Raw genomic sequence first — 15734 nt, 5'->3', positions numbered from 1 at the left:
TCACATAAATATAAATTATGAAATAAAAAAAATGTACTTTCACAGATTGACAGAGAAAAAAATAATAAAAAATATAGACAAATTCCAGGAAAAATTACCATTTCGCACATTGAATCGGATGCAAGCTGAAAAAAAATGAAAAAGTTATTATTTTTAACAGTAAAAATTATTGTTTATTAATAGATAAAATATTATGATTCGATAAGTAAAAATTATGGTTTGAACGGTAAGAATTTCTATGCGGGAAAGTAAAATTTATTAATCAACTATTTTAAGGTTTACTGTTTCATCATAGTAATTTTCACTGTTATTACCGTAATTTTCACTATTTAAACAATAATTTTTACTATTACAAATAATACTTTTTTCTTTTTTGGCCGGCTTGCATTTGATTTATTATGCGGAATAGAAATTTCTGCTGAAATTTTGATTATTTTTTTCTTCAAGTGTAGGGTAGGGAATGAATTTATTATATGATCATGAAAAAAAAATACGTTTTTAGAAACCAGAAATCATTCTGATATTCTGATCTAAGGTAAGAATGAATGGCTCCACGGTAATTTTGATATTCGCATCAATCAACTCGCCGACCATTGCTAAAAGTCAACAACTTTATTACAGTAGCGCCGTAACGAGCTCGAATACAAAAAGCATATTCCTTTCTCTCGCGTTGTCGCAAGGCTTTTGTACTCGTCAAAGAACGTACACTTAATCACAAAAGAAAACACGCAGCAACTCTCTTGTCTGAATGTAGCAGTTTTCTCAAGACGGCTCCGACACTCTATCTCTTTTTTCTGTGCGTGCGCGCCAAAGGGGGGCTTTCGCCTTCGTAGACGCTAAGAATAAAATTTTCTCCCTCGCGAAGATTATTACGGCACGCACACAATGGACTGATTTTTGCTACGGAACGGCGTTTTTTGTCGTTAGTTTTCCGGAAACTTGGAGTTGTTTACATTTTTACCTTTGTGTTTGAGTGCGACTTGAGGAAAAAGTTTGTTTTGTTTCAAAAAGTTTATTAATATGCTGTGATGCTGGTATACAATTTTCTACTGTAATTAAGGATACCTTTGTATGCATTACCATTTTTTTACACAACAGTGAATGGCACCAGCAATACAAAACAGGACCACGATTCGAAGAATAGAAGCTAATTTTTAACGTATTTTGCTTTATTAATATATTCATTAATACAGATGAATGTTGTGACGAGCATTTGTTTGAATCGGATTCAAATAAATTGCCGATCTCAAAAGAACACCTCATAAAAAGGTTAAGTTTGGTTTTTTTTGTCCTGCTTTTTTATTTTATTATTCCAAACCCAAACATTACTCTGTAATTAATTCTTAGTCTATTTTTTAAATTCCATCCAATTTTATTAAAAAATACAGGTGACAAATATGAAATGGCAGAACGATTTAAAATTAACATAACCTATCCTTCCAACTTCTTCAATGGAGTTAGTAAGTACCTTATTTTTAATTTTAGTTAAACGACACACCAGACTTTTTGTAATAATTAAAATTATGACTACTTCGTAGACATCTCTAAACAATCCCTACTCCATAGAAAATTCCGCGAAAAATTTAAGTTCGTATCTTATAACAGGTTAGAATAAAGACACTTTGGGCCACTTTTACTAGAATGGCAGCACTCGTAGGTCCTACATCTCTGCATACAATACCTAGTCCCTAAATAAGCCAACGTACACTTAATCGCTGACAACACAAACACGTTAGCCAATCGGAAATTACGATCCAACAGTGGTGACGTAATATCCGTCACCATCTCATTAAGTTGGTGTGCTTGATAACTCGTATGTTTTCCACTACACCGGCACGTATACTTACAACACGGTCGAGGTGGATCCGTTTATTTTTTCGGTTGTATATCAACTTGGTTAAATATATTTTTAGTCCCTGTTTGTTTAGTACATGCAGTACTTAAGCTTATTAAAGCCAAGGAGGGAACTTGTTTTCCTGCAGGGTACCATGATACCTTCATACTGAAAAAGAGAAGGTAAATTTTGTGGTTATGATTCAAAGTGACGCTTTGCGTTTCTTATTTACGTTTCACATGAATTTTGTTTCATTCGTATTTATTTTTATATAATGGATGGTGATAATTAAAAATTTTGAATAATTTTTCTTTTAAAGGTGATCTACATTTGACATGGATATTGCATCGAATATGCAAACTAATTTATTCCTAACCTTAAATAAGTACTTATGCCCCATCTTCGAAGCCATAGGATGTCTAATAATTAAAAAAAATGAAACGTCTAAAAGAACCATGATAAAACCCATAATTTAATGTAATTTACACTGTGTACTGGTAATTTACTTAAAAGCGTTATGTTTAATTTTTTTAGTCGATACAAAAGCATCGAGCAGTGAATTTCGTTGATTAAATTAAATGTAATTAGAACAATGTAAGATAAAAATAGTTTTGATCAAAACCATATGAAACGTAAAATAGGGGTTCATGAGCAAAAAAATCTTGCCTTTTGTACGATACTTTGAGCTAAACTGTACATCTACGTCATATCAAAATGATACGTTTTAAACTTCCAGAGAGAGAGAGAGAGAGAGAAGACATGGGGGTTGCTGTACGTCCCAGTCAACTTTCCCACTTGAATAAAATTCCTCGCGTTCATAAACCGTCAGGACGCGCGCTACGTTTATAACACCTTTCACCATACACCCACTTTCACGTTTCACGAGGTTAAGGAAGCTACAGAATTCCCCGTTAGAACAAATCTTCTTTCTGACGGCAGGAATTTCTCGAGGAATAAGGAACAGGTGGAATGCAGACAGGCGTGAGGAGAATATAGTTGCTGAATTTTCACGCCCAACTCATGTAGGGTACATGAGGTACAATGTAAGCTCGACGACTATTATACTCTGGTTGTTATCGTGAAGGTATGCGCACTTGTCTCTTGGCATCTTCATGATATAAGAAGAAGTGGATTAGAATTTGTCAAAGTACAATGTGGCTTTTTTTACCATAGTTACATGAAAAATATATCAACTATCGCGTTCGTTGAAACAATAAAAAATAGGTACGATAGTCGGTATTGTTTGAAGCTGCAATTCTATGAATTGCGTGGTTGTTGGTGATTTTATATTGTCTGTCAACGTTACGTATACGAAGCAAAATTCAGATTCGCGAGTCACCTGACAAACGTGACGTCTCATTAGTGCGTTCTAACAAAATCGACGAACATAATTTTGACGTAGCCGTAATGAGTGGTTGTTATGTCCACAGCATGTGGTTGACAAGCACGTGCGTCGATCGATTTTGCGTAACGTTTTCGGGATTTTTGGATTAGCGGCTGATTGAAATCAAGTTATCAGAGTGCGTGGGTGTAGTCAAATTGATAATATTCGTGAAACAACATGGTTGTTTTAAAATGTAACTTACCACATTTTAGGAGAATGAAAATCAAGACCCGCAACGGCGACCATCTGGACGGCCAATTCATGTCCACTACGTCATCGGTGATTTTCTTCACCAACAGTCACTGTAAAACAAATACAGACATAAATTATTTTTGGCACGAATTATTTATTCGACAGTTTTCTTATAAAATGTTATGAACATTCATTAAATGTTATAATTAAAGGTGATTCGTTTTTTCAAAACAAACGCAACCATGTACAATGATCCACATTTTCTTAACTATTTATACTCGAAACACGTAAATCACAATTAGTGACATTTTGATCGCCAATGACTATTCATTTTTTGAATACGAGTTTATCTCTTACTATTAATAGTTAACTTGTTTAAATCAACAAACACTTTCCAAATAAAAGTTACATAAATCTATTTGTTCATTATTAAACTATTCAAAGTAGATATTTCTGTTACTGCAGTTTGAAAAATCATTTGAATATTTTAAATTTGATTAAACATTTAGTAATATTTACCAAACATGTAATACGTGTTTATTGTCGGTCTTATCTTTCAAAAAAATATTACTTCGGAGTGAATCCAAGATCCATAACAATTATGATATTTGATTACTTCGGTGGAATATCGCGATGAGTGATTGTAATTCAAATATAGATCAGATTCTAAGATACTTTGCACTTATGTAAATTAGTTATTAAAGAAATGTTAATTATGAAAAAATTCTAAAATTAATAACTGCTTGTTTTGGACATGTTTACAAATAATCTCATTCATCACGAGCTAGCATATATTTGGTTCGAATAAAACCACTAGTTACTGTTTGTTTTGTGATTTGAAAATAGATGTAATAATTTGACTATAGAATCATGTTCGAGTAAGTAATTTCATTTGTTTTAACCGTAACAACTTTTAACATTACACGTGGTATACAAATGTTACGGGCTGTTTGTTCACATTAGTCCGATCTCAGTTTCAAGTATCCACAGAATTTTTTTTTTTTTAATTCATAGAATCAACTTAATCTTTAACGGAGCTATATTCTTGAAAAAAAAAAAAAAAAAAAAACTAAAGAAACTTTGATCAAGCCTCCAAAAAACGAAGTAATAATATAATTCTAAAAAACAAAAAAAAAACACGTAGCAGCTGTTACAATAAACACCCCAAAATCACTAGAGTCATCAATCACTCGAGCAGGCTCAGCCGTAACTCTGATCCATTGATAATTCGAGCCTAAAAAAAAAAAAAGAAGAAAAAAAATCCACAACATTGTCGACAAGATGATCGTACGGTGTGCACACGCGAGGAGAGAGGGAGGGGTTTATATAGACTTGGCGATGCGCTCCACGTACTCCGGTAAATCGAGCGTGTGTGGCGTCGTCGGGTTGCAACGTTGGTGGAATCCTACATAAGAGCATGGCTCGCGCGCATACTGATGGCGACGCGCACGCGACCGCGAGATGTGTATCTCTCTGGCCATCTGCTGCGGAAGCGGAAAAAGCTCTTCGATTCAATGATGGCTGCAAAAATCGACGGTAACCGAACTGCGCTCTCGTATGTGACCTGTTACGTGTTTACAGTAGGGAGGAAGAGGGTGGTGGAGGTTGTTGGCTCTTTTTCTGGATATAGCCAGAGTTATTGCTGGATTATTGGGTTTTACAAGATAAGTATACGGATACTGTGAGGTATATGCAGGGAGAAGAAAGTTACGGTAATGTTTACCGTGATGGAATTCTAATGGAAAGAAAGAATTGTTATTACATGTGTATAGAAGATTACTATATCAATTTTAACTGCAAAACTATGGTGGTTTCAGGATACTGTGACGATACAGAGATTCTTAGAATAGAGCTACATATGGTGAAACTTGTCCTGAAAAAGGAGAAAAATTATAGAAATTGGTATGGCGTCTCAAATTTACCGTAGTTTCAATTAGACGTAATTTAATAGATACACACGTAGGAGCGTGATCGTGCTAATACCAGTGTCAATAATGCAGTGATATTGAAAAAAAAAAATTAACATTGACTTTGGTATTATGAAATGATTTGATACGTAAATGTGCAAGATTTAAGGTAATATTTTATTCACTAAAATTTTTATAAGTAGCAAAATAGTAGGAACAGATGTCCCTCTACATTCATTTTTTTTTATTTCTACGGTAATTTAATAATTAATATTTAAAAACATCACAAAGATTAACAAAACATCAGTCAGACAGCGTAGAATTTGTTTTTTATAAGCAAATTTGATATCTTAAAGCATAAAACGAATTCTTTACCATAGGTATCGAAATAGTAGGAACAAATACATGTCTGAATATTTTCATTACTTCATTGTTAGTTAAGGAACTGATGTGAAACATCTTAAACACTACAAAAATTTGGATCTCATAGTGTGAAACTTATTTATTCCTCCATTAATTGTTAAAAAATTAGTGAAAAACATTAAAAGTATCTTTATGATCTTTTTTAACTGTTGGAATAAGCTTTTTGTTTTAAACTCTGTAACATCTCTAATTGTTGGACAAATCCATAATAATAGTCGAAAAAATAGGAAATGGCACACTTATGTTTTGTTGATTATATTGTAGTTGAAAAACTAGGGTGAAACATTATGGACACCACTAAAATTTCCTTGGGATATCACAAAACTAAATTTTTTTTCGTAAATTTACTGACATCGTTAGTTACCAGACACATTTTTGAGGCGTTTTAAAAAGTGGGAACAAATCCTCTGCTGATATTTTTTTTTAAGGAGCCAATTTTTAATTACTATAGAACTTCAATATTACCACTAACAGAGTACTACAGTCTGAATGTGAAAAATATTTTTTTTCCAAATTTGTCACGTTTCTTATTATTAGACTATTTTCTTTATGAGTATCTCGAAAAAAGGGTAACGGGTAATCTGATTCTTTTAATATCTTTCTGTAAGCTAATAAATTGGTGTAGAATATTTAGTGGCTCAGAAATTAATCACTTTTTAGCAACGAAAAATATAAAAATTTTACGCGTCAACAGCACTTGAAGCCAATAACTTGCTTGGTAATTGCAATAAGGCAGTTAATACGACAAAACGTTCCGTAATAAAACATCAAAGACGAGAGGTAAAGAAACGAGGATCGCGCGATAATTGCTTCTCCGGTAAGTGCTCGATGTGCCGTATACCATAGTTACCAGTCCAGAGGTCCTATAAAGACACCATGAGCGCGAAAAATCTCCGGCGACGATGAAAATGATTTCCACAAGTCCCTTTGATTTTCCCGTTGATTTCGTTATCACGTGAACAAAGTTGACATCGAGCCAACCTATACGCGCACTGTTATCTAATTTACGAGCCGGAAAACAAAGTTTGCCTCTTGTATGTACGGTGAAGTGTTCGAGAGAGAAGGGGTGCGTGGAGTTTGCTATGATGTGCATCGTTTCCAGGACGGGAAGGGGGAAAAGTTACGGTCTTCGGACTGACGGTAAATTATTACGGAAACTGAGTCTCGAGTTCCGAGTTCCCCGTTGATACTTGAATGGTCAACGAATTACTCCTAAGCTATATAAACATTTAGTGTAGCTACCAACGATTATTCTTTTACGAAAAAAAAAAAAAATTCTTATGCTTTAAAGTAAAATAATACTGAAGTGACAAAAAATCATTTGCCAATTTGTAACCATGACTTTGAAAATTCACTCTCTAGTCTGTATGTGGTCAGGTGTAGTTTTGGATCTTATAAATAAGACCTACTATGTTTGTTTGGAAAAAAAATCAGTAGTACTCCTGTGACAACTCCAAAAAAGTTCTTAATCACAGCAGTGAGAACTACCCTTTTGAATAAATAAATACGGCAAACGTTGTGTCTGTGGGGACTGTTTGTGGTTAAAGTTAAGATCAAACGAGTTGACTACGTTTCTGTTGACTGAACTTGAATATTTGATTGGAAGTTTGTTTACGCGTTTCTGGAATGAAAAAAAAAAAAAACTAAATTTCAAAAAGGGTGATGTGATTAATTTGTCTTTTTTTGAATGAACTAGATTTATTCGTGAAATAGGAGATTGAAAAAAATATTTATGGTAATATTTTAGTGATGGTAGCTCGAAGAACGTCATAAAATACACTTTTATCATCCTTGTGTCGTAAACGATGTTATCCAAGTTTTATGGGAGAACAACGGGATAGCAATGAAGTTGCAAATAAAATTTGGTACTTTCTTCGTTTAAAAAAAAAAAAATGTATTTTCTTGCCCCTTCACACAAAAAAAAAAAAACTTAAATAATACAGATTTCTCAAGTTTCTCTAAAAGTATAGTTTGTTAAACAAAAGATTTAAATTTAATTAACGAATACTGAAATCAACTACCGATGGATAGATAGTACGTAGCTTCGTCATATGTTGATTAACAGTTATATATTTGAGGTATTAAGATTTTTCATTTTTCAAATCAATGGTTTACTGTTAAATTATTATACTTTTCGACAAATGTTGTTCTCAATATTAACTATTGGATAAAAATGATGAAAAAATTACTAACATTATTTATAGTCTTTCTCAATTTTATATTTTATTTTATTAACGATGTTTATTAATTATATGACCTATGAACGTTTTCAAAAGTGTCATAAAAAATTATCTATCAATGACGCTTTGACGATTATTTTTTATGTGCAACACTATCTAACATTTTCAGATTTTTGACAACTTTTATAGAGTTTAGAAGCTAAGATAAATAATTTATGAATATGGTACATGCTACAAAATCATTAGTTATAAATTCATTGGTTATAAAAATAATATATTAGATAAACATATTAAAAATTTAATTTCAATTCGATTTTAAATGATGAGTATTACATCACGAAAAAGATAAATCTGTACAGAGTAAACGTAAAATTAACTTTAATTTATATAGTTATTTTATAAAGTAAGAAAAATAATGTCTTAATATAATTTGTAATTAATATCTTAGTATCGATACGAGTTATTGTCAGCAGATGAAAATATATTTTTCTGTAAAAAAATTTGTCGAATAGTTTAAAATTTAAGTCTAAAAAACTGTATCATGAGACATGCTTATAAGGGTAAGTATTAATACAAAATGTTAGATAAACATTTATACATCTAAATATTACCCTTATGTCTTGAATTTCACTCATAAAATGTTATTTTTTTATTTTTTTTTAATACAAGATACACTTATTAAAAAAAGATTTAAACCTCTCATAACCCTTTTTTCAATTGAAAATCCAAACCAACTATTTATATAACAATTCTTAATACATTAACTTCCAAGTTATAAATTATTAAGTTGAACTGTTTGGATCCCGAGAAGTTCACTAATTATACATATTCAGGCAGTAAGGCATTCTTTACAATTAGCGTATTTTAAACGTTTATATACATAAAAGTTCAAGTATTTACATTTATTATTTTTAGTTCGAATAATAAAAACTTTGAAATGGATATTTTCATTACACAAAATCGGTATTGTATTTTTTTTTTACCGATGAAAACATAAAATTCAGGAACGCTTATTGTAGAGAAATAAGCTATCTATATAATAACTAAAAGACGAGAATAAATCGTATGAATACCAATGAAAAGTCTATAGGAAATAGTTATGAAGAAAATAAGACGATTAAATAAAACTGAGCTTAATTAATAGCATTAAATTGTTAAGAATATTATTCACTCTCAATAAGACCTGAATACTGTAATCTTATTTTTGAAAATGTTACAAAAATATAAATTTCGAATCTCCCACTGACGAAAAAAGTCTTGACAATGACAGGTAAAAACAAAAATAACCCAAGATACCTATGTACACGAAAAGAAAATTTCTCCCATCAGCACCAAAATTTCAACGTGACACCACAGACAAAACTCATTTCCTCCAGGTGCCATAAAAAGAAAAGAAAGTGAGTGTAGAAAATAAGAAACGTGGTAGAAAAAGATAGTAGAAGCGAAAACGAGGAGAAGGTAGTCGATATTTTCATCCCAGACCAGAGGCGATTAAATTAACTATGGGTTCAGAGAAGCACGTAAGGATTCGGAAGCTTATTCAGGGATCCGCAAGAAACTCACTTTATTCTGAAAATGTTAAAGTAAGAAATTCTACATTGCTTTCCTTTATTTTAAAATGTGATCCATGCGTTACCAACATTTACCCAATTACAATCCATACCGTGAAATATATAAACATACATCAGCATAAATAAGTGCAAATATTAAAATAAATGTAATTTGCAAAGAAAAATTATTAAGCCTCTGGTACGATTTTCAACTAAAAATACGAAGCAACTCTGAAATAAAAAAAAAAAAAAAACTAAGGACGACGGAAACCAAAGAAAATCTTGTAACACAAGATCCTCGTATATTATACCTATGGCAAACTCATCCCCATTTCTAACGACGGGAGTTCCTCAACGTCTTGCGAATTGCCTCTTATTCGTGTAATTCCGTGAGTTCGCTCGTATACATAAAACACCCCCTCCTTCCCTCGGTCTGCCCACTAACCTTGGGAAAGCTCGTGGAGAAGGAAAATGAGCCCAACCCCCAGAGGCATTCTGGAAATTTCGTTGCGCGTGTGTACTTTCCAAATTTATGTACGAATATATTTTTAGAAGCTCATAGTCACCGTCAATATTTGCTTTTTTCGAACCAACTGTTAAAATGTTTGCTTAATCGAGCTTGAAATATTTATCCCTGAATTTGAATGTAATGAAAAAGTAGTGATATTATGGAGCGAGAAATTTTACGAGAAATTTATTAGTTTGTTAAAAAAAAAATATTACGAGCGTAAGTATAGGGTTACTTGCTAAACAAAACATTTTGAAACTACCCCAATTTAATTTTATTAATTAAATTTAGACGTCACAGAAGTTGATAAGTGATGCCTTTAAAATGTTTTTGGATAATGTTGGCGCGTAATTTATGTACATATTTTTAACGTAAAAATGGTATGATGATATTCAGGATAAGTATATTATTGTTTAACACTAACAAGGATTCATAGATTTAACCTGTAATCTTTTTGTTTTATACATATATTGCGCACTTTTATTTATTTATTTTTTAACTTCCTCATTCATTCAAATATTTTAAATTTCGATCTATCATTTTATTTTTTAATTTATTTATTTTATTTAGCTATTTTTTGATGTAAATTATTTGATGCATTGCATTTTTTACTTGCTTAAAAAATTTTTGTATACTTGTATACATTCTTAGATTTTTACTAAACTTTATAGATAAAATTTCTTAAAAAATATTTTCAAAGTCAACATAAATTACTTTCGTTCTCCACTTTGAGTATTATTAAATCAAGGTAACAATCTGAAAAACGTTAATCAACCAAAAATTATTGTTCGTAACCAAAATCGTATTTTTGGCATTTAAAAATTTCCCAAAGATACTTTAGTAAGAGTAAACTTCAACTTTTGACTGCAGAGCAGTAAAGATTTACAGAAAAACCCCGCAGAAAAAGTCAAACAAGAAAAATGATACTAAACTGGAAGTAAACTCTAAAACTCATTTTGTCAGAAGCGCCGGTCACAATTCAGTTACCAAAGAAGAAAACAACGTCACCACTATATAAAACTGTAACCACATATCAGCCTCTACCTGTGTCCATAACACTGTCGAAAACTCCATAAATCCTTCTAACCTGCAATAAAATCTTCTGTCGCACATACCTACAAGTAGAAAGTTGCAGAAAATTCAGGCGGTATCTAATCTGCATGAATTCTAGAAAACCAAGCCAATGGGGCGGTCCCTCCTGTCGTGTTTTGGTGCCGGACGCCCAATCTTATTAACCTACCATTTTTTTGTCGGCTCTCCAATCCAACAATGCCAACAGACCCCTCATACGCGTGTACGAAGTAATTGTATTGTTTTTGTTACCTGTAACGCGGGAAATCGAGTTTGTAGGCGCTGTGAGCCTTTTTTTGGTGGGACAACCAGCACCGAAACCCACTGGGTGTAGATTATAATCGAAATGACGGCGAAAAGAATATTTTCACAAGACTTCGTAACGAGTCAAATGAAACGACATCCTTGAAATATGCGATATCTGTAAAATACTTTAAAAGTCTTTGTTCACTGGCTTAGAGAAAGCGAGTGGGGTATTTTTTCCCGAAATATATATATGGAACTCGCAATTTTGGAATGCCCAAAAAAGTGAAAGATATTTTTTTTTTTTCGAATATGTTAATCAGCCACAATATACTTTTTCTGAAAATAATAATTCAGTAAGCCTACATCACTGATATTTTTCGAAAAAATTGTATTCTGAATCACAGAATTCTAAGTGTACCCGACTCTTGGGTGCTCGAACAACATCAATACCATTGGTCCCGTACAGGAAGGTAACTCGATGGAAAACGAGGTAGGTATCTTATTATTCGACGAGATAAAAGCGACGCACTTCTTGAGTGAGGAGGGGTCCTAATCCAATCAGCTGCAAATCGCCGGGCCAAATGATACTTCCACGCCAGTCAGCCAACGGTTGACAAACGGGAAATCGATTCCTCCTTTCAGGTGTCGAATTTACAACGCAAACCTTACAACTGTACTACACCTCCCTACCTCTCGTAGTACTAACGCGATTACGCGGGTTTTAAGCACTTTGTGTCCGTGGAAATGCCCTTTTCACTTTTCCGTTACAAACGTGATTATTGTTGTTTTGTTTTGGGAACATTTAAGTGTACGGATAATAATAGGTACGAGAAGGAAATTGCGTATTTTTACAAGCATCGTTTATCAGGAGGTTTTCACCAGCTGCACATGTACTGGCTTTTCATTTAATTATTTTTAATTGAAAATGATTAAATGTTTTTTGGTTTAAAAATCGATTACACCGAATAACAAAGATACAATTGTAATAACATGGTTAAGTATAAGTTTTAAAAAATTATTATTGAAGAAAAGAAGATTGGATACCTGTACCTAAACACCAGCTACAATATTATACTGTATAGGCTTACCTATTTTTTGCATTTTTAAAATAAGAGTGTAATCTAGTCAGATAAGCCTGTTTACTTTGTGTTAGGAGAAAATGATTTGTGCTGCCACTATGAACCATAGTGTCATTCCGTCGTCTAGGATTTTTGAATTTTATCAGTCAGTAATTCTGCCGTGCAAGTAGTAAAATAATCACCGTTTTCAACAAAAATACTAGTGCATGGGTAGTAAAAATTTTCTAATAGATGGAATTTTTGGTATGTAAAAAAATTTTTTCCGGTGTGTAGAAAAACCTTTTCCACACACCTTTTCCGCACACTATGCGGCAAAAACCTCTTCCACACACCTTTTCCGCACACTGTGCGGAAAGTGTTTGTCACACATTACTGCACACTACGAGGGAAAATCGATTTTCCATACTAAAAATAGTGCGGAAAACACCTATTTTCTGTGATGAAACTAGGTATTTAGATTCCATCATACATCTGATCCCATTTTTTTCTCGTCCACACAGCTGAATATATATACACTGCAGAGCAAACAAGGATCAAATTACACAATGTACCACATGCACTTGTAAACATGTATTTCATTAGCTTCCGTAATCATCCATTAATATCGAGTGGTAAACACAGCACTGCAGCAAATAGTTTCACCTGTTGATTATTTCCATTGCAATGTATGTTAATCAGCCAGCTCGTGTATAAGCACCTCAAAGGCCCGTGTAAACCTCAAAATAATACACACATCGACAGCGAAAATGGCCAAGATGTCCGTTTAATGAAGATGCAGTACACCACACGGGCTTTGGACAGCCATAAAGGGCTTTTACGGGCAAAGGACGTACACGGTGCGTGTGCATGCCTAATACACGAGGTATGCGCTCCTATATCGATTTTTCGTGGCCACGGCCGGCACCCCTCCGTCGTCGCTGCGTTCAATTAATTAAAGACGGCTCGTGCGCTGTGTGTGTGTTCGCTTTAAAAATTCGTGGACATTTTTTCTTCTCCCGGTTTTCAGCGCGTTGTAGAAGAATTTTTTTTTTTTTTTTTCGTAAAAGATAATTTTTTTTAGTATTTTTAGCCTGAAAATTTAAATATTGCCTTATACCTTGGTGGAAAATTGTTTTAGATTCTGCCTCTGTTCAAGGAGTGTAAGTTATGACTATACGTATTAGTTTTAAGGTATTTTTCAGATTGTGTATGTAACATTTCTTTTTTCTCGCAAATTGGTACTGTCGATCGAAAGAACGTTCCACACAATGCCCAAACAAACAACAGCTCTGTTTGGTTTGGTAATGTATGTACTTGAGACGATACTAAAAATGTTGTGAAAAAAAAAAAAAAATAAAAACAAAAACTAAACTATCGAATGTCTAGACTGGAAAAATTTTTTTGATAAAATGTACTACGGTGTAGCTGGTTACCATTATCCCCAGATTCTACAAACCAATGTAAAAATATCAATATAATCTATTTTTAACCAACATAAAATATATTATAATCTCTTTTAATGTACATAAAAAATAAACAAAAAAAAACATATTTTTCAGCTTGATAATATTGTTGGAAATGTTGTTGTATCTTTGACGTTAAAAAATTTCATCATCAATCATTATCGGCCTTCTCAAATTGGTATACTAACTTACGCTTTTTTATCTGGATTATGAAAGAATGATGACGTGGCCCAATATTGTTACAACGTTGGCATACGTGCTACCAAAGTTGCTTACTATCATTGATCCCCTCTAGTATCTTATTCACTAAAAATACGTCCAACGGACCAATTTTCATAAATTATAAGCGTAAAGTACTTACCAAATAATTGAGTACAGCGGCGTTTCAATTTGGCCTAACTCAAGTATTCGTATAAGAAAAACGGAATCAAGCAGCCCAATCTTAGCAGCGATATGATCAAATACCAAACTCTACTTTGGGTACCCTTAAAACTAAGACATCGACCCCTTCATTTTACTAAATTTGAATATTTTATGAAGAGACTCACGCCACATCGGATTTGTACTAAGAAAATCAATCAGTTTTACTATAGTTGTCCGCAAGAAGTAAAAAAAAAAAAAAAAAAAAAAAAAAAAAAAAAAAAAAAAAAAAAAAAAAAAAAAAAAAAACCAATTTCGTATCTATTACGAACCGAGCATGAATAGTAAATTTTCGATTTCGAAGAATCCATCAATACCCTCTTGAATTCTATCTCGGACAATCCGCCTTGTATGCGTGTGGACAAAAAGAGAAATGACGGAAAAATCATTCCAACCTCTTCCGAAGCGACTCGAGGTACAAAAATCCACTGAAGACGTACGAAAAGGAAGCTCGACTCATTCCTCGTTGCTCAGCCAACGGGATCCTCGTGCAACATAAATGTATGAAAAGAAAGAAAAATTGTTGCGCTACGTCGAGTGGCCGACCCCCCCCAAAGGCGCCCCCTCGAAGAAAAGTTCCTCGAGACGCCATAAATCCTCATTCGAGGCGCCTACCCACCCCCTCGTTCGGAAGCACGGGATCTTTCATTTTCTTCCTTCCGTAATGGCGTATATACGCACAGCCGAAGCCGAAGGAGGATGGATCTTTATTTTCTGTTTGACTTCGCGTGACTCTTGCTCACTCGTGTCTCGTTGTGTTGTGGAACAAAGGCTCACGCGTGTACACGCCACTTTCGCACTGAGCGATGACCTGGTTGAGACGGCTTCCTTGACGAATACACAACAAGTACATATACGAAATACGTTTTTATGAATAAATTCGTCCACACGAAGAAAGTTGAAAGACGATGATTAAAAACAAGACTCGTCGTTTTTTGTCTACTTAAACAGCGAGGGGCTGCGCACTCTTGAAGTCATTAAAAAGACTTTGTAAGTCATGCTAAGTCTTTCAAAGACTTCAGACTTTTTACCGGGACTTCAAGAGTGTACATAGCTTGAAGTCATTAAAAAGACTTCGAGTCATTAAAAAAGACTTCATAAGTCATTCTAAGTCTTTCAAAAACTTCAGAAGTCTCCTAAAGACTTCAGACTTTTTACCGGGACTTCAAGAGTATATATAGCTTAAAGTCATTGGAAAAGACTTCATAAGTCATTCTAAGTCTTTCAAAGACTTCATAAGTCATTCTAAGTCTTTCAAAAACTTCAGAAGTCTCCTAAAGACTTCACACTTCTTACCGGGACTTCAAGAGTGCATATAGCTTTAAGTCATTAAAAGACTTCAAGTCATTAAAAAAGTCTTAATAAGTCATTCTAAGTCTTTCAAAAACTTCAGAAGTCTCCTAAAGACTTCAGACTTTTTACCGGGACTTCAAGAGTGCATATAGCTTTAAGTCATTAAAAAGACTTCAAGTCATAAAAAAAGACTTCATAAGTCGTT

General features: G+C 33.3%; 1 protein-coding gene across 1 annotated transcript in view; it reads right to left on the bottom strand.

Annotated features, from left to right (window-relative positions):
• The window catches only part of gogo (thrombospondin-1 like protein golden goal), a 193071-nt gene that overhangs the window by 71328 nt on the left and 106009 nt on the right, over positions 1 to 15734 (bottom strand). Inside the window, exon 2 of the mRNA XM_089597643.1 lies at positions 3421 to 3520. Coding sequence (XP_089453769.1) covers positions 3421 to 3481 — 61 coding nt within the window. The 5' untranslated portion in view covers positions 3482 to 3520. The remainder of the gene's footprint in view (positions 1 to 3420; positions 3521 to 15734) is intronic.

This window comes from Copidosoma floridanum, unplaced genomic scaffold (genome assembly GCF_036245765.1).
Source record: "Copidosoma floridanum isolate Cflo_tuat_1 unplaced genomic scaffold, Cflo_Japanese_pri ptg000035l, whole genome shotgun sequence".
Taxonomy (NCBI): domain Eukaryota; kingdom Metazoa; phylum Arthropoda; class Insecta; order Hymenoptera; family Encyrtidae; genus Copidosoma; species Copidosoma floridanum.
The sequence above is the reverse complement of the archived record's forward strand: the minus strand, read 5'-3'. Positions and strand labels throughout refer to the sequence as shown.